The 27,471-nt window shown below is 37.8% G+C and overlaps 1 protein-coding gene across 1 annotated transcript in view; it reads right to left on the reverse strand.

The window, feature by feature from the left end:
• PARVA (parvin alpha) overlaps window positions 1-27,471 on the reverse strand; it is a 67,077-nt gene that overhangs the window by 7,891 nt on the left and 31,715 nt on the right. The window contains exons 2-12 of the mRNA XM_035550456.2: window positions 17,149-17,238; window positions 16,979-17,049; window positions 16,239-16,341; window positions 13,858-13,998; window positions 11,773-11,888; window positions 6,267-6,325; window positions 5,209-5,228; window positions 3,792-3,853; window positions 3,049-3,117; window positions 1,114-1,215; window positions 248-320 (exon numbers count right to left, since the gene is read on the reverse strand). Coding sequence (XP_035406349.2) covers window positions 248-320; window positions 1,114-1,215; window positions 3,049-3,117; window positions 3,792-3,853; window positions 5,209-5,228; window positions 6,267-6,325; window positions 11,773-11,888; window positions 13,858-13,998; window positions 16,239-16,341; window positions 16,979-17,049; window positions 17,149-17,155 — 823 coding nt within the window. The 5' untranslated portion in view covers window positions 17,156-17,238. The remainder of the gene's footprint in view (window positions 1-247; window positions 321-1,113; window positions 1,216-3,048; window positions 3,118-3,791; window positions 3,854-5,208; window positions 5,229-6,266; window positions 6,326-11,772; window positions 11,889-13,857; window positions 13,999-16,238; window positions 16,342-16,978; window positions 17,050-17,148; window positions 17,239-27,471) is intronic.

Here is a 27,471-nt window from a genome sequence, read left to right on the forward strand (position 1 = left end):
TACTGCATGTGTTTGGTCAAGCAAATCTTACCCTGGTCACTCAAGAAATCAAGCCTAGCAACATTTGAACAAGTGTATCTATCAGTCACATAAAATGCAGCACTACCTGAGCACTTCAAAATGCATATTGCCTCTCTCTCTTGTATTACCATTTGAACCTTAATTTATTCATATCACAACCTCATGAGAAAAGGTCTGGATCCAACTCAAAGTTTTAGAGAGATACCACGAAAAGTAGAATAGATACCTTCTGGTCTTGGCTTTGGTTTTTCCAATCCACTATCTTGCATTAGCTCAAATGCAAAGGATACATTGAGGACCTAGTAATGTAATATAAGAAGTCATTATGATGATCTATAAACAGTATACTATAAATGGTCCAAAAAAAAAAAAAAAGATGCTTGGAAGGGGAAAAAAATAAAAATCAGGGCTCCATATATCAATCCAGACAATCCATTGTTTTTTTGTTTGTTTGTTTGTTTGTTTTTTCCTGTGTGGTGATGGTGGTTTCAAAAATACAGAAATAATTGAAAAATAACATCTGAACTAATATTTCACATAGAAAAAAAAAAAACTTAAAATAAGAATAACCCAACTCCCCCAAGTTTAAAAATTAGAACGTGATGGCTCATGTAGTGCTTGTCTTGAACAGACATTGGAATTGCTTGGATAGCAACAGACACTGCAGTAACGGTTGGTCTTAAAATGATGCATAGTACATATATGCCTTCATGCTTCCAAAAAACATTAAACCTTTGAAATGTCAAATTCTTTGATTTTTAGACTCAAAAAATCAGTTCTGTCATCAATTCAAGTGTGTAATTCTTTACACAATTAATGGACAGTAAGTCTGGCTCAATGACAGCATCACACAATGGTTGCCAAAATTAGTTAATATTTGCTAGACACACCATCATTAATATAATTTTCCCTTTTATTCTGAATAAGCATTAACACAGAGATCTGAAAAATGCCTGGAAATGGTTACAAGTATAGCCCTCTTCTGATTTCAGCTATTTACATGAGGCCTATGCAGGAAAGTTTGTATTGTCCTTGTACTACTAGACATTTTTTTTTCCTGTTAAAAACAAAGAAATAAAGAAATATAATTACCTTTTGTTCAAAACTATCAGGAGTCAAGAAAAAGCTGTGGAGAGGAACAAAATAGCCTTCTAGGAGACCCATTAGCAGGACTAAATACACACCATCTGCAAACTGTAGAAAAGATATTTCTCAATATATTTTCTGAATACACATGCAGAATAAAGTTCCTGGAGAGAGCAGTGGTCAGTGGCTTTGATCTATGCCTTTGCTTTTCATTCTGCTGGTTCCAGGCTATCAGAAAAGACACCTCTCAAGCTATCAAATGGCACGCACTCCCTGTGCAGAAGGAAGCAGAATGAAGGTGCAATCTCATGACCACACAGAAATTCAGTTTGTTGAAGGAAATAAAGGAACAAAGAATCATCATCTATGTTTCGCAAGTTTGTGTGAATCTAATTTTCAGTGTATGCAATTACATATAGAAGATAACTAATTGATATGATACATGTTCATATCAATCTAAAAATTAGTAACATCTCTAAGACTTTGTTAAAGGCATCTCACTCTTAACCTTGTAGCATCAGGTCTATCAGTGCACTGAGATATTCTCATAATCAAAAAAAAAAAAGCACCCTTTAAAAAAAAAAAAGATGGAGAGCAACATTTTGCTCAGTCAGATAATGACAGGACAAGGGGGAATGGTTTTAAACAAGAGGGGTGATTTAGATTAGAGGTTAGGAGGAAATTCTTCACCCAGAGGGTGGTGAGGCACTGGAACAAGTTGCTCAGAGAAGCTGTGGATGCCCCATCCCTGGAGGGGTTCAAGGCCAGGTTGGATGGGGGCCTGGACAACCTGATTTATTGGGTGGCATCCCTGCCCATGGCAGGGGGGATGGAACTAGATGACCTTTAAGGTCCCTTCCAACACGAGTCATTCTGTGATTGGATAATTAGTGATGGACTTGGTGGTGTTATGCTGACAGTTGAACTTGATGATCTCAAGTGTCTTTTCCAACCTAAATGATTCTATGATTTGGCCTTCCTGAGGTAGCTCATTTTCTCTCAACTGATAGAAATAGTCTCTCATCTTAGAGAATGTTGCTTCGGATACACACTTAAGGTGTTTCTCAGCACATTTAAATAATACATTTTTTTTTCCAAAAATAGACAATGCAATATGCAGGCACAGTGACATCTTTCTGAAAGCCCTTACACATTCTTTCCATCTAAATCTCAATTTTACCTTTGAAAAAATCTCTATCAGAATGATAGCTATTCAAATTAACCCTGTTCATAATAACATGAAACATGACATAAAATAAACCCTGTCTTGAAAACACCATTTTTTCTGATAGTGTGGACAGCATCCTTCCTGTCTGACCTTGTAATTTTCTTATGGTAACTGCTGCAATTGTTCATATAGGAATTTTTTAAAACCACAGAATAAAATTTTTCTTTTAGCTTCTTTCCACCCAATTTAGCAGCTTAGAACAAGAAAGCAGACTGTGTACCACATTATTTCTGTGGTGCAATCAAGCCTGCAGACCAGCTGTACAGCTGCCTATACACTTGAGCAGCTTTAGTCTCAAGGATGTATCTCACTAAATAGTCATTGCAATCCTATGGGATTACTGGCTTGTGTAAAGGTAGGCAGGAAACAACCGTTCAGCTTGAAATTGTATCAAACCAAGCAGACAGAGCCTGACCAAAACAAGCACAGGTTCTCCTAACAGCACTTACCAGCACCCAAGAGGTAGCATCTGCTAAATAATTTTTATGCTAATGAAAGTAAAAAACCGCTCTAAGAGAAATTTAGCTGCCCTTATGATTTCTATGCTTAATTGTTGAGGGTTTTACTCATATGAACATATTTAAAATTGAAGGGCTTCCCAGTGAAGAGAGTCCTATCAATAACAGGTCAATGGAATTTGTGAATAAAGATGGAGTCATAGCGCATAACAGTGCAAGCATCCCTCCCCTTCAAAATAGGCTATAAAATCCTACCTGGGTCTCCAGTTCAGTGACCTCCAAATTCAATTTATTGAGATGCTTGTTCACAAATGTGATGAGAGTCTGAAATGTGAAAATAGTTTAGTGAAGGTCTATACAGTAGGGCAGCAGTTCCATGCATGGAATGAACTCCACTCAGAACAGAACTTGCATGAGCAAAGAGACTGCAATACAGTATTTTTTTAAGTTTTAAAACTGAAATACTACATTAAAAAAATCTGTTGTTGTTTTTTCTTGTTTTTTAAGAATGATGAACAGAAATAAAGCAAACATGATGTATATAAATAAAAAATTCACTGTTTTGTAACAGAGATGATAATAATTCAAAAAAACTTGTGGCAGAGTGTAGGGAAGTGGGTAATTGGACTCGACTCAAATCAGACAGCAACCAAAATACTCTAGGTCAGACCCCTGGCAGTTGTAAACTGTATAACTCTTTGGCATCAGTGAACTAAATCAACCCAGTTGAGTTTTAATCATCATATACTTTGTGAGAACTCCTTTTCGATGAAAACTTTGATAACTGTATCTTTTTCTGCATTCCAAAGTTAATTTCAGGCTGCTAAATATTTACAAAAACTAACATTATATTCATGAATTTGTATTTTTATTTTCAGCGTAAAGCTTAGTGGTATTTAATGTATACAAACTACGTCAATGTTATATGCACGCACATGCAACATATACTCACACAAGCATGCAGATACATATGTATTTTAAAAATAAATACTTCTAACCTTTTTTACTACATTGAGCTTGTCTGGAGCATGGTCAAATAAAGTGTCAAATGCATCTCTTTCTGAAAAAAAAATAATCAGAGATGTTAATGTACTTAGCAGCAGTTGTCCAGATGCAGGATAAACACTTACTAAAGCACATACTTATTTAAGACAAGAGTCAGCAAAATGTTTCAATATAGTCTCTTTGTATTCCAAGTACCATATATTTCGCATATTTCTCTCTTGCTCTAAGTTGCTATTATTTAGGGAAAGCATCGTTTTCAAGTATGACTCGGATTAGCTAACAACCTGTTTCTCAAAAATGAGCAAAGGGTGGAATACATATACATAAAACCCTGAACAGCCAGATACTGGGAGTTAGGTAACCAACTTATTTTGTTCAGAAGAACATGAGTTTACTTCTGGAGTCACATCTACAGAGGAAAATTTTCCACAGGGGCCACAATATGTATGTATCACTCAGCGGATTGCATTGTGGAGTGCTACGCTGTATTAACCACCTCAGGCAAGCTTACGATTATACAGCTGCAAAACAATCTTTCTTATAAATGTTTTTGGACCATTCTGATAATGCAATTTAGTACACGATTAGTAGGACAGGCAACCTAGGGCAGAATGACTGCAACAGTACTGCGGTTACCTTCTGAAGGTGAAAAAATTAAAAAAATAACCTTTTCAGAGAAATTTCCATTTGGACAATCTGAGTGATAGAGAACGACTCCAGAAAAAGCTGCATTCATATTCCTCAATGAAAACTGCTAAAGTACATCCAAAGGTTATTTGTAGAAGGATGACTTTAAAGGAAGTAAGACTGCACTGGGATATCATGGGAAAAATGTCATGCATGTAGCTTTTTAACTCAGCAGTAAAGCAATCGTTGAAACAATATAAGAAGCAAATGCTAAGTTCTTGGTGGGACTCCACTTAAACTCCTCATATGTGTTTTCTGTTGGCCAGGCGTTTGGCCAGTCTCAATACTAATCATGAAACATTCCAGGCAAAGGAACCTGCTGAATAACAACCCAAAGTCAGTAAAGTGTAAGTAGGTAACATATGCAAGAATGCCAACAAGCACAACAGTTGGTTTACCGTAAGACATCATTTCATATTACGCTGTGAGCTTATGACCATTAATACCATTACAGTAATGCTCTGGATGTTAAACCATAAAGCATCTGCAAATTAACATGTGCTGAAAAGTACTGAAATGCGTTTTAAAGATGGTCAGACTGATTTTAATGCTTTTCTCCCTTTGTTACCTGTCACAACAGTCTGTGGCACATATATTCATATATTTGCCAGGTCAGTTATAAATTCTCTACTTCCTTGCAGTTTGATCAAAATGACCACCCGCTGCAAAACTAATGTCTACTCTGGATGCCTTAAGAAAAAGTTAACAATCAAATGAACTTACCGTGCCTTCCTGAAAATGCCCTATGGAAAAAAAAAAGTTATATATATAATTCTCTTGCAGACATTGTCCTGCAAAATAAAACAGCATATGTGGCCAGATCTTCAGCTTGGTGAAAACTGGAGGAGATTCATGGAATTAAGAAAACCTTCATTAAGTTACTCCAGATGAGACTCCAGATTTAGTCTGGAGACCATCAGCATAATATCTCCTGGCTTCACAAAAGTTTCATGGAAAGGCCAGATCTCAGGTTTCCTACTGCCGAACCAAATCAGCACACCTTGCCAGTGAAGAATACTTTTTCATGTTAATTTTCTGAAAACTTTCCCTTTGCTTTAAAGATGCATTTGTCACATCAGCTGCAATACAAATTGCAGCCAGAACAATACTTGGACTACCTTATTAAGAAGTACAACATTTTGCTCTAGTTGATCCCTCATATAAATATTACACAAAAAATCCATAAAGGTTAATGAAATCATTAGTCTGGATTCTCTCCAATCTGTAAGAAACTAGGATATTCTATGATTGCTTTCTGTTGGTTTGGAATAACTTTTCTGTTACAAATGGCTTGATGAGATGACATGTACAGGGCTTACTACTGTCACTTTACATCCCCGAAGTCCAAACAACTAAAAAATAGTCATATTGCACTCCTTTTTGACAGAATCAAGTTGTTCTTTATCAAATAAATACCAACATAAAAGAGATATATCTTTCTTGTTTGTTTGAAGGCATTCTGAATACAATAATAAGAAATGCAATAAATGAAGAAATAAATAATAATAAATATAAAATATAGACATTTTGAATATCTTCACTCTGTCTTCTCTTTTATCCTGGTCTCCTGCTTTTAGTCCCCTAGCTCTGAATTTCCACATCCTTTTGTATTTTTAGATGCATGTTTGTAGCTCTTGCAAGGACTGAAATACAATCACTGGCTGATGCATCATCTTCCTTGGAACCCCAATACCAAAATCTAAATATCAGCAAATGGTTGAATTTCTGAGACACATCTGTGTTCAATTACTGAATTACTGGCAAAAGTGGTGTTGACATACTCAGTGTTACCAGTTATTTCCTCTTGGATTTGACGAGACTGGAGGATTCCTTCTCGTTTCTGGAAAAAATAAAAAAGTGACATTTTTCTCAGTAAAGTTTAATGCTTAGGGTACAGTAAAAATGTATTTGTGATATTTGATTTGTATAAACATAATTAGATATGAAATCTACAAAATAAGAACTTTTTAAAACAAACTTAGAGTAATGTATTATTTCTCCTTTCGAGTATTTCAAAAAACTCTCTTGTACAGTAACAAGAAACTTGAAACTCCACCTGTAGAAGGAAGTATTTCTTTTCCTTTCTTCATTGTTCTTAACTCACTTTTCTTTTAAGGGCCCCAATTCAGCAAGATATTTGAAACACCTAAACACATATGCAAGTCTTTTAGTAGATGTGTATCCTGGTGAGTTGAATTATTATTTCAACGAATATTGTGGCAGAGGGTGCCCATGCTTCATCTTTGGTGAAATCTTGCTCCTAGGCTACCCGTTCTTTCTGCCCTGTTCATACACTTTTTTTTTTAAAAAGGTTAGTGTTTTCCTTTTCTGACTTCTCTCAACACAAAGGGCTCTCTTTGCTTGTGATGGAAAACCAAAATGTAGGATAATCTGTTCACTGCATGCTCCAAACCCTGGCCATCTTTATGTTAACATATGCATTAGCTCCAATGCTCTTCCAATGCAAGAAGCCCTTCATACATGGTGGTTAGCAGCCTGTGCATAGAAGTTGTGCACAAAATGGCAGAAGCCAACTCAAATGGTTGCAATTTGAGTCACAAAACGAAGGAGTTGAAAAGTGTGACATTGTTTCCAGGATGAAGATTACAGTCATATGGTGGTGGTATACATACCACACATATGTTTTGCCTCACTTCGTGTTCTTTCTGTTAATTCTATTCACTGGAATTATTAAAATTTTGCAATACAAAAAGAAATGCCAAGCAAATGCTGACGGCTGCATATAAAGTCTAGACATTAGGCAATTATTCATGATTCTTCACTCCCTGTCACACAAGGAAATGAGAAAAATAAATTTATTGTGGTCCTAGACTTGCACTCCATGTAGAAAAGAGAAAAGCAGAATAGCATTTTGGAAGAGTCCTTCATGGCACGTGAACTGCAGCTACTGTTCTTCCCTGCTTTGGAGAAGATAATACATCCCTCACCAGAGGCAGTCCTGGGCGTATGAAGCGCTGAGAATTTGGCCAGGCTTGTGTCAATTACTTCAAAACTGCATTAATAAAATATATATAAGGATCAAGCTTACTTTCAGCAAGAAAGTCACACATAGCATCCTCTCAGTTACTTCAGAGTGGCACTTAGAACAATCCGAATTGTCCTTTTAGACAGATGACAGTTTCAGGGGGGTTTCTTGATATTTTTTAAAGCCCTGTTACTAATTATCTTGCATATAGTTAAAACACTTTCAGGGAGAAGCTCTAAACATTATAAAGACAGAGTGGTGTCCTGTGTGTTACATACTGAACAGAGCATAGATCAGCTGCTGATGCCCCTTCTGCCATATGTCTTGAAAGTCTGAAGAAAATTTGCATCATTTAGGGCTATCTTCATCTCCAGGTTGTACAGACAATAAATAAGCATTTGTACTTGAAGTTAGTGTCTAGTTCAAGTTAAAATTACACTCTGGCTTTTTTTTTTTTTCCCCTCTTAGCTGCGGGGTGAAGGGAAGATTTTATTCCTTGATGGTGATTCTGATGTGCCAATAATGCATTCTGGAGCAAAAGCCCTATCACTCCACTCTCCTAGAGGGGCTGAGCATCACAGCAATGGCAATTGTATTTCTCAGTGCTCAGTCTGCTGATACAGGGAAGAAAAAGGCTTCTAATACTCTACCTTCACTCTGCAAATGTGCAACATGGCCTAAAACATTCTCTAGTATCAACATAAAACATATTTCACTTTTTGATAAACTGATATTAATATGAATAGGAATTCTGAACCTCTATCCTGTTGTTGACAAAAATGGAATTTCCACATTACCCAAACACAACATGCATCTGCTGGACACCAGCATGTGTCAAGACAGGCTTTCCTATGCTTTGTACTTGTAAGATGACTGGTGAAAATGTCCCAACAACATGAATCAAGCTCAGAAATACTAGTCTAAGTACCTTCTCTATGCAGGCTGCTTCCCATACATCTTTTTCACTTTTTAAAACTCTTAAACTCAAAATTGACCCTAACACTGATGTCACTTGTTGTGAAGTTGTTTTAAACTTGACAGAGAATGACACGATATTCCCCAAAATAAAAAGAAATGCTAGTGAGGAGTGAAAGACTGCTCAGCAAAGTTCCATAAAGATAAAAGGGGCTAGAACTGAAATAACAAATGATAAAAATGAACAACTACTATTTGAAACATACTGAGAAATAAGGCATGAATTCAAAGATTCCCTGTTAAATGGAAAACCTGGACACACATTCCAGTGACCACAGAAGACTTTATTTGGATAGGCTTAGCATTTTGCTCCCTCATAGCTGAAAGACTGCACTAAAGGCCAAGATCGTCCTAATCACTTATTTTAATTTGGCAACTATTCCTAGAATGACAAAAAGAAAAAGAAAAATCTGAAAGCTGGGTAGCATGTCTAGACATGGAAAGGGTCTCTTCACCTCTGTTTGCATCAACTGTACATCATCAGTTTTCTATAACTGAAGGCCAACTGCTTAGTTTCCCACACAAAGTCCCACTTGGAAAATCTTCCCGATGTTTGAACGGGTTTTCCCTCTGTACTGTTGCTATGCATTTAATCTGGTGGACCGTGTTTTATAACTGCCCCACCAAGACGAAATGCAGAACCATTCTGGAGCCTGACACCATTTGTCATAGGTTCAAAAAAAGATTTCCTGGGAACCTGCAGGCTGAGTCTGAATCATTTCTGAGCATTTTCAGAGAGGCTGTGGGACCAATGCTATCAGATTAAGCTTGTAAAATAGACCTTCCTCTGCTCCCATTATTTTCCTAGCTTTCCTTTACAGTGGTTTGTGCACCCAAGAACTGATTTCCCCAATATTCAGAATATATTGAAGCCACCCTGACTGCTCCGCCATTGCAACTTTACATTCTCTGACTTAGAGCTCTTGCACAAAATCTGTCATTTAACCATTTGAGGATGGCAAAATAGAAAATGAAGAATAAAAGCGACAAAAATGACAGCAAGATCCAGCTCTCCACAGAAACCCTCTCTTGTTTCAGTAGAAAAGACCAAACAAAGCCTGGGCTTTGCTCAAACTTATTCATTCTATCAGTATGGAAGGAAAGAAAAGCAATGTAGCAAAACAGCTACAAAAGGTCCAAGTACCACAATTTTTCTTAAACAGCTTAACACACAGATTTCATAGTACTCTCATCGCTAACAGCTTTTGTACAAAACAGCCAAAGAAAACAAGCTTTCATAAGAACTGTGCTGATCACCTGTTGGGCATCAGCACATTTTTTATTTCAGAAATATCTTTGTATTTCAGTAAACTACGCTCAGCCAACACAGCAAACATTTTTGGCATTTCTAGACCTAACAAAATCATAATATAAATTAAGGCAGACTTCCTTAAAGAATTCCTCAAAATTATTTCTTCTGTTACTTTTCTTTCTCTACCACTCCCTTTCTCAACTGTATAGAACAGAATTTAAAACCAGCTACCAGAGTCTGTTGAGCTTCCCTAGGCATGACCTTACTTTACAGAATGGGTGAGGGTTTAAAACATCAGGTGTGAAAGTTTGAACACTAAATTAGGCTTTAGGTTTTTGACTAAAAGTTTCATTGAGATCAAAGGGTATACGATGAATAATAAAGAACCAATCCCACAGGATATGAAAGACGGATTTAAAAAAATAAAAATAAAAAAATACCCTTCATTAAAAAAATGAAAAATGTCTTAAGTACAATTATAGCAAGAATACTAGCCCTCACCCTTTGTTAATGGGAATCAGCATAGCCTTGGAGTTCCACTGATTGGCTTTCATCACGGACTGGGTCTGCAGGGCGAAATCTTCAACAACATAACTTGGATTTTATTCTGGTACAACTGCTTTCTCTGCAATCCACTGGCGCCTGAGCTACAGCTGTGTAGCTAAGAGGCAAAGCACTGAGCCAGATTCTCCCACTACTTATTGTTTTTAAATTGGTTTATCTCTACTGACTTCAGTGGATTTGCTGTTGAACTACATTAGCCTATTAAACAAGAGGAGAATTACGTCCATTGATTTCAATGGGAATTTTGTCTGGACATATAGAGAGAGAGCAGAATGCAAGATCTGGTTCTTTATTTAAGGACTGTGTTATTGTCCTTTTTTAGTTTCTTATTCCGAAGATGCCCTGACTGCTGCCCCCTTTCTTTCTTAAGCTGGTTTTGGTAGAACTTTGACATAAACCAGTGTAATTAATAATTAAAAATATCTAAAGGAAACTGTTTGAGAATTATGTTCCTCTATAGTCTTAGAGGCATAACTGCAGATATTCTGGGGTTATCTCTCATGCTCTGAAACCCACGAAGTAAAATATGACAGTCAGTGAATTGATTATCAGATGTCACTGATACATGTACCAGAAACTCTCCTTCAAATTTCTCCCCAAATTACAAAACTCGTCTGCTGTGAATGCAGTAAGAAGTGGTTACTTTCTCAGATCTTGCCCACATTTTCAGTCACGCAAAAATTGAGTAACAGCTCTTTGCACAAGATACTTAGGGATAACATCAGTTAAAAATATAAATAGTGACAGTTACAGGGTGAAACAGAAAAGCAAAATTAGTTGGAGAAAAAGAAAAGCAAATTAATTGGGAAGAGGCCAAACAAGATAGAGCAAGCACAAGTCCAACAAAGTAATATAATAAACAGAGTAACATGAAGAATTTGGATGGACGTGGCTCTAATAAGGAGACTCACTGACAAAAAAATTTAGTTGTAGGGGTTTTTTGCATGCTTATGAGAAAGCTAACACTGTAATCAGAATAAATTAGCATGCACAAGGCTGAAAAAGAATATTTAGTCACCTAACGTGAATCTGAATGTAATAAACAGTGACAATTCATCATTCAGTGCCAAGAATGATTTGAATCTCTACACAAGTGAGAAGACTGTCAAAAATGGGAAAAATAGTAACTCAAGAGATGTATTGAGAGATAAGAAAATGCATTCCAACAATAATAATGCTTCATATATTTTTCATGTCACAGTCTGGACACTTCACAATCAAAATATGATATTCTGAACCACAGCTCAATCTGGCAAAGCATTTCTGCCTTTTTCTGGTTGTAGCATTGTCAGCAGAGAAGACGCACGTGTGTTTCTTGTCAGCCAAGGAGAGAGACACCTGTGTGTCCAGACAGAAACTCTAGAAGTCTTTTTCAAAAAAAAACCAACAAAACCAACAACAAAAAAACACCAACACCCAAAACAAAACAAACAAACAAAAAACCCACCATCAACAAAAAACCTCAGTCAATTTCTCAACGCTGCCAGAAGCTGTTTAATAACTCTCTTACCTGCACAACAACAACCTGAATGGACACGTGATCTGGGAGTCTGATTGGTGCTCGAAAATACTGTGATAATGCAACCAGAAGATGAAGTATTGCTACAAGACTTTTAGCATGAACAGCTGAAATAGATATTAAAAGCACAAGTTACAAACTGCAAGCAACTAGGGCACATATTTTTACTTTTTAGATTGTAGGGATTATACGACTCTCCTCCTCTTGCCACCTGGAGCCAGGGGCACTTTTAAGGCACCTCTCCTTTATTTGTCTCCTCCTGCTCAACAGGCCACGTGATAGCTGCCCAGTCAGTAATATACATCAGCACCAAAACACTAGTTTTTGCAATATATCTGGATGCCACAGGCTTCATGGAAACCTACAGTTAAACCAAAAGCCAGATTTCGTGTACAACAGCTTAAGTGATGTCTATGCATTTTCCTTGCCTTTCTTTTTATTCCCTTTATTTCAATAAGGATTTATGGACTATCAGAAAGATATTTTTGTATTCATAGCATGCACTTATTCATTTTTAAGTTTCACAAAGTCTGCAGGATGATAAACGAGCCTGTTTTGGCAGAAGCCTTACGCAATAACTTACTAAACTCAATGACTCAAACATTCCTCATGAAGTTGTTATAGTTCTTGTTATTGAAGCCTTTTCACAGCAGGTTTCATATGGGTAGTTAACACTAACACGACTTACAAGATATCAAAAGCTGTACTGTAGGAAATTTTTAATCAAGTATCAAACTACTGGCATCAAAATGAATCCTAATTCTAATTCTTATTACTTTTTTTCTTTTTTTTTGATTTTGCACTCATAGCCTTCCGCAGAGTAGTATTCCAAAACAACCTTTGATAGCTACAGTACAGCGAATTTTACGTATGAACTAACCAATAACAACTACCTTACTTCACTGTACAGCAGAATCAGATTCACTAACATATCCTTCCTCGTTATCGTCCACTGCAAGCCTCGACTATGCAGTAGAGATTTCTCCACCTATCCATACATATAAAATGTGACATCACTGTCAAATTTTTCTGGGGTGCCACTGGTAGGAAAGGAGGTGCCTTAACAGAATGCTAAAAAGATGTCTGTCTGCCTAGCATCAATGTGCGCTACAGCTGGCTCCAGCTGCTGCAGCCTATCTTTACTTTAGCTCTAAAAAACGTGCAAAACATTAAATGAAAACTAGAAGTTAAATTATCAGGCTGCTCCAAACACCCTGCATCCAGCTGTGTAACAGAAAATGAAAAAAAAAAAAAAAAAGGGGGGGGTGGGGGGGAGGTTGGAGAGAGAAGGATGCAGGAAACTCAGTGGGGCCATACAAAAGCAAAAGTCAGTGATGCCTAATGTTCATTCTCCCTCCCTGGAACTATTTTTATCCCTATCGTAGATTTGTTGTGGACAGAACATAAGACACAAAACAGCTCAGCTCAGGACAGGTATAGGAACTGCTATATACTGTTCCAGGTATTCACCAGGGCAAAATGATTCTAGATACCAAACTTAAAACAGATCAAGAGGCCTGATTTTCTATAACTGTTGATAACCTGCTTTCTGCAACACATATCCATTAAAATGTCTTGTGCTGGTCATTTCTATGTAGATATTATGATGTTCATTTCTAATGAAATAGAACAGGAGGGGACAGTCCTAATCTTGATGAGGGTTTTGTAATCAAAATCAGTGGCTCAGATTTAGTCTTAAACAATCAGAAATATTAATATCTATGTTGTACATCTTAAACAAATGCAGAGTCCGTGAACCTAACTCTCCTTCAGCCTAGCTACTACATTTATGTACGTACTTACCCCTTTCAGGAAACCAATTTATTAACAGAAAACTTAAGCTGTTTTGCATATGGACTTAAAAGTTTATTTAAATTGGAGATTGAGCAGCAGGAAAAAGGGCAGAGTGTACTGTATGTGTTCACCCTTTTCTTTACCTCCTACTGAAGAGCAGCTCCTACCATAAATACTAGGTTTCAGCTCTCCCATAGCATCGGATATTTCCATATTCCAGATTGCAACTACAAACTCTCAGCTGCCAACTAATGGGAACAGCATACAAAACAAGCAACTTACAGTCAACGTTCCACTTAATGCTTCTTGGCGGGAGTTTAAGGGTTTCATTGATCTTCTCAAGCACTGTCTGTAGCTTCTGTTTCTGAGCAATTTCAGATTGAGTAACTTCAGCAACATTCAGCTTCTCACTTTCAAGTTTCTCTGAAGTGATAATAGAAGTAAAAACAGCTAGTCCATGAGGGACATCCATGAGGAACACAAAAACATTGCATGCAGCCAGTTGTACATTCAAGAGATATCAGACTTCCTGTTTTTAAAATAGAAAGCTTTTGCTTCCAGAACCACTTTCCTGTGCTCTTCTGAACTTCTAAAGACACAGTCCTTTATTTCCTCATTGCCAAGGGGAAGGCCAAATATTAATTAATTCCACAATACAGGCTAATAAAAGTTTGTTGCAAATCCCTTTACAGAACATCAGACTGAGAGGTAAGACCCATTACTTCTATTGTTACCGGATAAAGAGTATTCTGTGTGTAACTGACTTGCACAGCAGACAATTAAACCTAGGAGAGACAGATACCAACTTTAAGAAGATCTGTGTCATCAGTCCAAGCCTCATTGGCTTTTCGAGATGTACAAAATTTACCTGGCTCACTTGTGATAGAATTGAACTGGCACCATACTCACAGAGGTGAAAGAAGCAATCAAGAAATCTGAAGAAATATTTCTGGAGGAATGAAAGCAACTAAAACCTTGAGCAATTGATTTCTATGTAATCATAGCCCTTTTCTGCACTCAAAATTTGCAGTAAGTTTTGAATTATTTTACAAATTTTTTGTTAATAATTAGTAGAGATTGCTAGGCTTATATAAACTCAGCCTAGATTGCTTTAACCAGATTTCAGAAAAATCGATAAAAGTCTGGCGTGAACTGTATCTACACAGTAGCATGTAATGGTTTAGATAGATCAATTGAAAAGTAGATCTTTTTTAAACTACAGAAAATGTGAGCATGAAAAAGGTTTCAGTTAACTGAAGACAGATTCAGATGTGCAACAAGAAAACACGTAACCTATTTGCACACAGAAAGGGAAGTATGTGATGTTTGCAATGACTCAGGAGGACACACCCTGCTCCATGGATTTAACAGAGGTGTAAGAAGAGAAACAAGCTCCATTATAAAGAGTATAAAAGACATTGCCACTGTTCCGTAAAACTGTCAGGAAACTCATAACCATTAATTAGGAAATAACGAAAATTTGGTGATAAAAGTTTCCTCACAACAACACAGAGACAAAATGCTTGGTCACCTATCAATTTTCTTCTAGAAAATAATATATTATCAAGTTTGGTAAAAGTTGACCTTGCTCTCACTGATGTCAACTGAATTATCTTCCCAAAGACAGTGACTCTGGGCTATCAGTCTATGTATCTTGCCTAAAAAGCTGTTATTTCTATGGATTTCTTGCGTCTCCACAGAATTCAGTCTGTGCAGTCTCACAAGACCAAAGCCTTACATATCATAGACCCGATCCATAAGAAATTAAGGATAATGGAAAGGATTCCACTGAAATTAGTAAGTGCTGGATCAGTATATACATATTTAGAGTCAGGCTGTATCAGCTATGCATTGGGGTGGGGGTGGGGAGGGGGGTGTTAGGTGAAGTCACCGAAGGTCTGCCTACGGGAATCAAATTCCTTCATTCCACCACCATATATCCAATAGCTTAACCATTCATAGAAGGGAATAGTCTACGTAGTCTTTATTAGAAGTGCTCACATGATGTTTCAAGATTCATTTAAGATACTGAAAAGAAATTTACTGGAGACTTTACGAGCTGTAATAACTAAGAAAGTGGCTTCTAAGCCAACAGTTAAAAAACCACATGCCAGCTCTGCATTAGTAGTTTCTTTTCTCTGTTTCTCAACTGAAGTTCAGTCTGTGGTCCATTGGGTATCATTACCTCAGTAATGTTAAAAGACAGACATCAAATCAGAAAGAAATTCCAACTTTCCAGAGGAACTCCAAGATGTGAATAAACTACAGTATGGAACCAGCACAGATTAAAAACATCCACCATTGTACTGAAAATACCCTTGCTTTTAAACTTACTTTCCACTTGTAACATGGTTAAGTTTTGTACAGCACATATGCAGATAATAAAATCAGAGTGAATGTTGTTGCCAAGACAAGAACCCCAGCACTCTCTAGCACCCCAGGTAGGCTTTATGCTGTTCTCATCAACTACAGAGCACCACACATTGCACTGTGGCTATAAGGACTGTGCATACAGCCTATTGCTCAAGGGTCTCGTAATACAATGCTATTTTTATATCACTTAGTGGCATAACTGTAAGATGATACCAAGGCTCCTAAGTAGGAACAAGTGAACCACTTACTGACAAAGTGTCCCGACACCATGCATATATATTTTTTCTTACCAAATAATTTCTGCAATACTTGTCCATCATACAGGTCTTCAGCTAAGTCTTTCACAATAATCCTCTCTCCTACCAACACATCATTAATCCAGTCAATTAATACCTATACAGGAAACATAAATTTGGCAGAATTATACACTATTCATTTGCAATTTAAAACACGTCATTTTGTACAATGCTGAAAATATTTAGCAGAAGGAATACCGAAGCTGCAATGCCTCAAAATACAATCAGTCTGAAATCCCATCAGAAGAAAATAAGGAGGACTCAGGAAGGACTTGTCTGAGGTGGCTGCATCTATATACCACAAGGTCTAGACGAATGTAAGATTGAAGCATTGCTTTCTGAGGTGAAATCTGTCATTTGATTTCAGTGGTATTTTAACATTTTATTGCGTAGCTAAAGGTTTTGAAGCTGATTCTAATGAAGCTTCCTCCTGTAAGTTGTAACCCCAAGAATTACAAAGACTATGAAGGAGGTCAATGTGATTTTACACTGCAGGGTGCGATAGGAATAAGAATCAGAACTCAGGATTTTAATTCAAATCATTAGTTTTTTTGTGCCTTGTCTAGAGAAAGAGACCCCAAAAACTGACCGGCACAGTTCACTGGGATATATGCACCACGTAGTTTCATTTAATTAATATCTAAACAAAGCTTTGAAGCATGCAAATGAAAGAGGCAGGGACAGCATTAAAAATAGTTTCACTTTCAAAAAAGTGTTTACATGCTTTCCATTACCTTCATTAGTTCTTGTAATTTTGGGTCATTTCTTGAATTTGGATCAACCATTGTTCGGACTTCATTTTCCTCTGGAAGGTTTAAAAGGAAGATATTAGAAGCTATTACAGGCATGACACTTTATTTTACATCGAGCTTTTATGTTGAGATGTAAAATTGTTGTGAATTACCTAGCATAGTGTCCTCAGGGTCTAGTTCGAATGGAATCGGACTGAGAGGTAAGTTAATGGCATTTATTCCTTCTTCCTGTAATTCAGATACTAGGAAATAAAAAAGAAGAGCTTGGTCAAATTTCAATTCAATTTTACTTTTACTATTTCACTAAAAGTAGTATTAATTGTATTAATTTCTTTATGAGAACATGAGTCTATTAGATAAGCCACTGGGTGTAATTACAGCAATAAAATACAGCTAACAAAAATGGGAGGCCCAGACAACAAAACTTCACTTGTTCAAGCAGCATGGATAATGGTACTGGAATCAATGTAATTTCCTCAAAGCTTTTTCAGGAAAAGGCCCACTGTCCTCAAATTTTAAATGCCTCGCTTGCATTTTAATGGCCCTGACATTTTAACACTAATGAATCATTTTAGATGAGGGAAATGATTATTGCTCTCAGCTATGTCACCCTTGCTCTGAAGGTGCTTCAAGTTTAGCTACTTAAGAAGAGCCAGGTCTGGCTATATATCCACACGTGAGCTGCCAGGCTGAATATCTATTTAGGACTGAAGGTGCAGTCACAGCTCGTTGCTCCAGGCACACAGCTCCCTCCATTGCTCAGGTCAGAGACCAACTAGAGCAAACTTGTGCCCTCAGGCTTTCTTTTGCAGAAACCACAGCAACAGGACACAGGGGGAAGATGATGAACCCTCAATAGTACTGCCTTAGTGTGGAGTCCAGACACAGGTTGGGAAAGAACCTGGACCTAGGAACGAGGAAGTAAACCAAAATCCCAGTTTGGACACCGCCCACAACTGCCAGGAAATATGGATGAGTTCTTATGCAGCCAAACTCCCTTAATGCTGCAAAAATCAATGCCTTCATGATGCATGCTCTGAGGACATAGGAACAGAGAGATCCAGAGAAGTAATCCTACCACTAGTTCTTCACTGTAATCTGTTTTGGACCTGGTACAGTTCAGAGCAACTTCATTCATGCCTCTCGGTGACCCAATCTTTAACGGGTTTCAAAAAAAACATTCCTTCACTACCCAAAAATGTCTCTAGAACAGAAGATAGTAAAATCAAACAAGTCAATACCCTGATCCAATACACTGCATAGCACCACTCATGGAGGGTGCCCACTTTGGTGATCAGTCAAGATTGCTTCTACTTTGTAACCAAGGAGTCAGTGCAAATTTGACTTACAGAACCAGGAAAGAGGTTCACTGTCTTCTGAATGACACATAACTCAAGTTGCTTTGACCACTCATTTTGCAGTATACAGGTCTCTTCAATAGAACTGGTTGCTAGTATAGCTGATTCAGTCTGAGTTTAAACTTCCTACATGTGTCCTAAAGATTCAGGTGGCTGTACAACCGCCTCTTGACATGAACTAAAATACACTATTAATGTGCAGATGAAGATTCACTAACATTTCAGTTTTGAAAATGACACACACACACACAAAGGTTTGGAGAAAACAGAAAAGTAGAAAATAACAGTAGAGATCCTATGTTTTGTTCCTGGCCCCAAGACTGCCTAATAAGTAAGCTTTTGGAAAATGGATTTACCTCTCTGCCTTAACATCTTGTGTGCAATAAGTATAGATAAATTTCACATGAATGTTGCAATAATTAGTTAGATGGTGTGATAACAGTACTTAAAACTTTCCAAATTTTTTCTACACTTTGTGAAATGTTTTGTGCTCTGCCAGATGAAATGCCTATGTGCACTTCAGGAGTCTCTGCAGCTGTATTCAGGCATCTGTGTAAGACTCATAGCAGTAATGGCTGTTAGAATGCTTATTACTTTTAATAATATGAAAATAACAAAAAAATCCACTACCTTCAAAACTAAGACAGTTGCTTCACACATTCACCCTGCTTGTGCATATCTAAAATGCAAATACTGAGCAGCTCTAAGAAGTAATAAAATAATGTTGACAATAATAGTCCCCTAGATTGTTGTATATCCTCTAAAACTGAAGGCTGAGAGCAATGGACCAAATTAATCCTTCGTGTAACTCCATAGAGTTCTGAAGAGCTATAGCAAGGATGAATTTGGTCTAACATGTACAATCTCAGAACTGTTTACACTTCATGGCAATTTTTTGAAGTACTAGCACTCCTTGGAGAAAAACATGATTGGTTTTATTAACTACTTTGATTTTTTTTTTCATTTTGGTTCAAAATTGTTAGGTACATAAGAACATCAGTAGATAGAAAACCTCCAGGTGGAGGTCTTTCTGTTCTGAAATGTTTAGTTCATGAAGGACAACTGCACAAAGGTTCCCTAGGCAGAAAGCTTTTTTTCACATTGATCCCCAGAGGGAGCATAGTAAATAAAAGCCTTTCAAGCCAGCTGGCTCCACAGAGTTCTCCTATCCCAAATGGCTGGATGCTCTCCTTGGGCAAGAGCCTGGAGGAAGGAGACATGTTTTCCTGGTGCAGGACTGTGGAGGAAGTTTGTGGCCCCTCTCTCCAGGAGAAGAACCACTGGCACAGCTCACTGGCACTTCTCCAAGGAGACTGAGCAGACCTTTCAGGGCTGAATGTTTTGTAAGGCATTCTTTACAAGGTGATCACCCACTGAAAGCCCCTATTTTTGTCCTCCAACATGTACAACTACTACATTCTACTTCTAATAACGTGACCTTCGTCATATAATCAGAGTTTCTGATAATAAACAAAAAACCCCATGTCTTTGCATGAAAAGGGAATATAAAATACAAATAAAATTGTAATAAATACATAGGGGACTCTAATACATTGATCTGTTCTAGAATGCATTGCAAGTGCTGCACGTATGGTACATACAAGTACTGCTTCGCAGTACACAGGGATGCACAATTGGTGGACTTGTTCCCCTGAGATGCTCACCCTGATTGCAAATTTCTTGTGCCTGCCTGTGCTATATGCAGAACCTACCCAACCCAGTGCCAGATGATGAAAGATCCCAGGTAGATTGTTTGCCAAACAAACAGGACAGTGATACTCCCAGCTCTTCTCCTCAGACGCTGCCTTCTGCAGTGCACAACACATGCCCGAGGCTGCCATTAGTGCTGCAAGAAAGACCCCTCCTGCCCTCCCACCCCGTGCAAGCAGAAAACATGATGGAGAAACTCCGACCCCAAGAGCATCTTTTTGATTTCTTCCCCAATACTGAAAAGACTTACCACAGATTAAGAGCACTACTAAAAGAAGCAGGTAAGAACGCATGCGTTATATTAAGTTGTACGTAATGGGAGAGAAAAAGTATTATGTAACGCAACCTTTCTTTCTAAGAATTTCCATCAAAAAATTCCATGACAAACCACTATTATACACTTAGGTGTTTATAGAGGAACCACAAAAATGCAACTAAGGTTACAAGATTGCATAACGCAGTTTCAGCAGAAGAATCAAATTTTCAGCTGTTTTTCATTAGTTTTAATTATTTTCATCAAAATCACTTAATTTACTATTTTAATCATCTCATTTTTTGAAATACTTTGACAAGTACTTAGAGCCTCAGCAAGACTTCCTCTCTGAGTCTTACAGCGCAAAGACTCAGACCCAGAAGGGAGGAGGGGACACAGCTACAGTGGTTCATCTTGACCACACCAGTCACCAGGAGCCAAACCAGCACAGGGGGACATGGGGCAGCTCTTCTGAAGGAGAGCACCCACAGGGCTGTCCACTTGACATCAGGTCTGCTTGGCCACCACATGACCCCAGCAATCAGGGGTGACAGTGCTCTTCTGTTCTCACTTGCCCTGCGGCCCACATGCAGCCCAGTGCATCAGCTACCTTGGGACCAGCTGTGCTACTTAGACTGGCATGATTAGGGGCTTTATATTTGTGGACCTGAGAGGAAAATCCACTCTTTCTTTTCTTTTTTTTTTTTTTTTTTTTTTAAATGACAGTGCTCAGTGGTTGTACTTTTAAAGCAAGACCCTTAAAAGCAAGGGATTACTCAAGGCTCAGACAAATCTCTGTGGACTGGCAATGGTGAAGGTCCCAGTTTTAACTCTGGATAAGGAATGGACACTTTTCTTCTAAGACTTCTGATTAACTTCCACGTGCCAAATCTGTTATGATGTAATCAAGCACAACTCCACTGCTATCAGCTGTCAACAGACTTCCTCATGTCATGCCAGCACCAAATTTGGCCCCAGAGCTGGGGAGCCCACAAGCTTATATCAACAGCAACTACAGCAGCTATTTTAAGCTGGATAGAGTTCTTACTGTTTTAGATGCGCTAGGATTACAAGGTCATAAACCTATGCTATCAAATCCACACGGGTGCTCTGAGCCAGACTTTGCCCTTTGATGCATGCATCCAACTGCCATTGAAACCCTTGGAAGCTGAGCACATCTGAAAGTGGAGTACTGCCCATATGGTTTAAATTGGCTTAATTCCTCTAGTACATGCAGCCTGTTGCTCCACATTGCATTTATTAGACAGTTTCATTTGGGTTTTTTACTTGTTTATTTTGTGTGCTGAAGGCTTTTTGCTGCCCTGTTTAGTATTCAGGGCTTAATGTTATTCTGATTTGAATAAAAAACGTATTATTTAACTGAGCTCAGAAATGCCACATCACCCAATGCACTCTGTGGTTTAGATGTATTTTAGCATATCTGCCCAAAGAATCATAAAATAAATACAGCAAGATGTACTGTTAAATGGCTGAAGCACTTGGAGGAGAGACCATGTCTTTCTCGTTAATTGATTCCGTACTTGTAAAACTAAAATTACTCAAGTTCTGCAACACTAACGGATCGATTCTGAAAGTTTGGGATTACCTAGAATTGAACACTAATGTTGAGGGAGCCCAGTGCCATAGGACTTCTAACCTCAATCTTTAAAAATAACAAAAAAAGAGATTTAAATATATGCATATACACCACATAACTACATTAATCCCCACTTCTGCAGATCTTTAATTGCCTTTTTTTTTTTTTTTTTTAATATAAAGGTTTTCCATTCAAGGTCTTGTCTGCCATTTTTAAGATTGTAAATAGTTTTTTTCTTTTTTTTTTTTGTTTGGGGGGGGGGGGGGGTGGAGCTGAGGTTTGTTGGCATTCACATTACTCCAGGAATATAAGTTTCACATAAAAAGTCAAAGGACAAACTACCTGATGTCGTAAACTACTATGGCAGACTAACTATAAGTGCAGTGTCTCTATCTTAAGCCACTTTTTGCTGGAACAAGCACAACTTGGAAGGCCAGCTACAGACATCACATTGCCAGAGTAACACTGGATATTTGTATATATACACCCACATTCAAACATGCATGCACATGCTACATACATTTATGTGGCCAGAAATAACAGCCAGTTTAGAAACATGCTGATTTGCAATAGGAATTATCTTTGCTGCTCTTGTTCAGAGTGATCTGCTCAATTATAGTTGAGCAAAATTTAGATGAATTGGTTTTGGTTTCATATTCTCTTCACTGGGTACAAGTTTCTGATAAATGCTCATGACCTTGATGCCCTGCTTTTGTAACCACTTGTGCGGAAGAGCAGATTTACTTCTACTGACTTGAGAGTCTGCAACACAGACCTGTGTAAAAGAGTTTATCTGCACAAATTTCCATGGATTTATCCTTTTTACACTAACTCACTGGCTCAGTGTGATTCCTATTCCCCCTCAACATACTCCACTTTTATACCCTGATATAATTCCAACAGAGTAATTCTGACTCTGTACAGGTAAATATGAGAAGAGATCCAAATTACCTGAGATGGTCAGAGAGAAAAAAAGACAGTGACAACATTTTCAGAAAGTCCAAGTTTAAGCTTTTACAGAATGATACTGTTTTTTCAAGCAAACTTATGCAATTGCTTTCTGGACCATCCGAAATGTTATTTTCTAATGTCTGTGTGTGTGCATCTTATAAATCCACAAAGGGAAAAGAAAATATTAATCTAAAATGGTACTGCCTAATTTTCTTGAATACATAATTCATCCAATATGGATTTTGGCAGCTCAGCTTTAACTCCGAAACAAAAGAAATCCACACAAAAGACGATAAATCTGCATTACACATGGTACTAAAATGATCCAATTGATTTATAGATGTTTACAAGTTTGCAGAGTGTGACACAACGTCCACCAGAAATTCAATATTCACAGCACAAAACATCATAAACATATGTCTGCAACTACAAAGGGACCTTTTTATGTGGGGATCATTGTTAAAATTGTCTTCAGAACATAAACCTTAAGTTGTAAATGCTACTCCCCATTTATTCTCCAAGACATAACAAATGAGGAAAGAAAAGCAGAGATATGTTTGTAATTGAAAATGTTTCTCAGGAAATGATCTGTACAGGAACATCATTCTCATTCCATTAACTGCTGACTCCAAGCCAACCATTTGTAAAAGTAAATAAATATGCAAACTGGCTGACAACAATGTGCCTGCCTTTAATGTTACTGCATTAGTACCCCATCTCCAAAAAAGAATCTATTTTCTTTTCTCATTTCTCCATTAAACCAAACACAGAATATACACAAAAAGAATGGGAGAAATGCTCTTCACAAAAAAGAATGGGAGAAATGATACAATTTAATTTTCATGTGTGCAACACAAATTAAATGCTTATTGCCCTGAACTTCCCTGAAAGTCCAAAGCAGCTCCAAAGTACTTCAGTGCCTACTTTGCTACACCTTTCTTTTTTCCAATTAGCAGGAAAAACACCCTCCATAGACTGACAGATCTCTGGTCTGAGTAGGTAAAAAAACAACAGAATAGGGAGTTAACCCAATCCTTTTAAAGAGTACATGTGATTTTCTGTGCTTCGTCACAAGTAGCTTCCTCAAGCCTTACGTGCTTTCATATTTCATTTAGGATGAAAGTTCTTTCTCAGAATTTTCCTGCAGTTTCTAACAAGTGGTGTGGTGTTAAGCTAAAGCAGATGCCGGTCATTCCATTCATTCCTTCAACACATCCTCACAAAACATCTTTTAAAATACATAAGCAGCATCTGCAGATGTTTTGTAACGACTCTCCCCCTATAGAAGTGTTTTAAATAGGGCTGAAAAAAAACCACAAGACTGCACTGCGAACAAAGGCAGACAGGAGTTCAAATAACTCTGCTTTTCCCCCACTGAAGAATAAACCATGCCTATGAGAAACGCTGCGACTGTTCCAAGCTCTTAGCAGTACATGCTGTGCTAGATCTGATCCCTGCCTGAAAACTCCTAAACAGTCTCAGATACATTTGTAGGGTCCTTGATACCTGCAAGTTGTTACCTGGTCTGCACCCTGTAACCCTAAATACATTTTTTTAAATTGAAACAAGTCCTTTGACACCTATGACTTCCAATTTATTGAGATACTGCACATCTCAAAACTATACAAGGTGGTTGGGGTTATATAAAGACAGAAGGGAGCATGTTTGTACCCTCCACACCAAGTCAAGTCATTGGTCTATCTTGAGTTATAATAAATCTGCAGCTAGCAACATCCAGAAAAGAGTCAGAGTCCCCCTAACCAAAGGGAGGGTATTGTTCATCCTGTAAATTCACCAGCTTGCTGCAACAGTTTTTTCAAACTATGGTGGAGCAGAGAAACTGATTTTATAGGACTGACTGTTGCCTCGTTCTCTCAATCACCAACCAGCTAATAGAGTAGCTCTTCCAACATCAACAAGAGGCGCTCATGCAGAAAAGACAAAACCAAAGATCTGTTCCAAGAAGTCTTTCCCAGCTCGACAAGTTCTAGCTATTCCTAAGAGAAAACCCAAAAATAGTCCTTAGGAATGTAAGGGCACACTAGTACCAAGCTGAGGATTTCCTGAATTTCTTCTTGTGTGTGTAAGCCTCGTTTTTGAGGGAGAAAAAAGTGTCAGACCCATAGCATCTCAATAACCTAGATGACTACTTTTTCTTGGAAGAATTAAAAAAAAAAAAAAAAAAAAAAGACTACATTCACTGGAAAGTTGAAGTTCCTTTTCAAGGACTGAGAGCTAGTTTACTTATCACACATAGCCATAATTTTCAAGCTGTAATTCCTACAACTGCTTGCATTTTAATATAAACATCTGGTCATCTTCAATGAATGACTTTGTGACAAAGGATCAAAATATTTGTAGTAAGTGGCCAGGTATTTCTATATCACAGAATGAAAACAAAACAAAACACACACACCTTGATTTCTTCTAAGAGTTTCTTGTGCTTCGCAATCTTTCTTCAGTGTCAAATTCAAAGGTAAAGTTTGAGCGTGATACCAAGGCAGGACAAGTAGAAGCAAACACAAAGAAGATGGGATAAGAGTGACCCAAAGAAATTAAAATTTTAATGGATACTAAAATGTAGATTTATTACATTTTTGTGTAATTTGTAGCTTGCAGTCCATGCTTGGCTACCTTCTGCATCAATCCTGAACATCTAATGGTGGTTCTCAGATTCAGTGCAAATGAGAATTGAAGTGTGGGATCTAATTCATTTCCTCCATTCTAAAAGTTTTCAATTTTCTGCTATATTTAATATTTGTGCCTAATGCACAGATGGTTTCTAAAAGTCTATGCAGCGTGTCCTAGGAAATTCAAGTTTCTTGTCAAGGACAGAATCAGGATCTAATTTGGGAATAGGGCTCTAAAGACAGGCCTTCAATGTGAAAATAGTAAGCTGTAGCTTTGACTGAATCAACAGAAATACTGCTACATTCATAAAAAAAATGGACTGGATTTGATGGAGTGCAGAAAAATGAAACCTTAAAATGAAACCTTAAAATGACAGAATTATATCTGATAGCATATACTGAAGAGTGAAGCGCCTCTTGGGGTTCTCTCGACCAGTGTGGAGGTTGGTGTGCATTGACAGCAGAAAAACTTTAGGCTTGGACTGCTACAGAAAAGACTACAGAAAAGGTAAAGTTGTTTCTGCATCCTTATTTCATTTCAGTGTACATCATCAAGATTGGATCCTTCAGGTGATCCCTTTGACATGCAGCAGCTCTGATGTCTTGACAGTCCCTGAGAAGGCGGAAGTCCTTTGACGACCTTGGTCAGCTTGCCAAGCATTTCACCTGACTGCATTTTAAGAGAATACCACAGCCAACAGTGGTGTGATCAATAGCATGGTTGTGGCATTCTCCTAAAATGTAGATACACAAAAGTGCAAGATAATGATGCAAGACAAGATTTTGGTAGCACAAACTGGAAGTTACATTTGGCTTAGGAAAGCACACGTAGTTAGTTCTCCATTTGCACAGGAAATCAACCAACTCCCACAGTCTAGGTTCAATTCCCTTACTCTGAATTAATCAGCTGAATATCCCACCAAGAGAGGAAAATAGCATTATTCCTATTGTACAGCGTGGAAAGCAATGCACTTCTAGATTAAGGGATACACGTCTCCTTTCTAAAGGCACAAATTGCACTCGTAAAATGGAAGCTAGGCACTTAGAAACACAGCCTTAAAAACCCGTCTATAATGTTACAGGAGGCCAGAAGCAGAATGGACACTAATACCCACACCTCTTGATTCCCAAAGCCATGCTGTAGCAATGAAGTCATCCTTCCTTTCATAAAACCAGCAGTAATGATTTTCATCCAGCCTCGGCCTTGCCCTTCAAGGGCACTGCCTGGTACCCTCCTGTGCATTCCTGATCCTGCTCATTTCCTTATAAAACTCAAACAGCTGCTCCAACTTCCAAAAGCTCCATCTTAAAACAAAAACAAAAAGCAAAACCTTACTGACCTACTCATCTAATTATGGTGTTCACATGTTTCTTATCACAAAATGAGATGCAAGAGATGTAAGCACCAGCACTGCAAGGGTAAACCCACAGCTTTGAACTGCACATGCAGTGAAATCATCTACTTGCTACCACCTGTCAAGCACTGGCAGACAAGAGAAACACATCTATGTAGTGTTCCTACCTGTGAAATGTATTCCATGGATCCCTGGCACTACCAGGTTATCAAATTTCAACATGCAAAACCTTCATACCAGTAGTAGCTCTGGCACAGCATTTCCCATGTTGCATGTGAACACAGGAAAAAAATGCAATTCAGGTACCCAAATAACCTTATATGGATTTTCCTTTATAGCACCAACACATTTCCCATAAATACCGTGCAGCCTTCAGTTGTTGATGTCATAAATGATCTTATGTTACTATCCCTATTAAGAAGTGTTTATTTTTTTATGAAAATAAAATTTTCAGTTTTATGAAAATAAAATTTTCATTTTACTAAGCATGAATATTAAACTCACCTAGTGCATGGCACAGCCCATTTGAAAATTCCTATCTCAAACATGCTTTCGACTACAAATGACAATTTTCCCTGGGTGGAAATTCAGCTGATAAAAATCACTATTTTCACACTGAAT

This window comes from Cygnus atratus, chromosome 5, assembly GCF_013377495.2.
Source record: "Cygnus atratus isolate AKBS03 ecotype Queensland, Australia chromosome 5, CAtr_DNAZoo_HiC_assembly, whole genome shotgun sequence".
NCBI classification, from domain to species: Eukaryota; Metazoa; Chordata; class Aves; order Anseriformes; family Anatidae; genus Cygnus; species Cygnus atratus.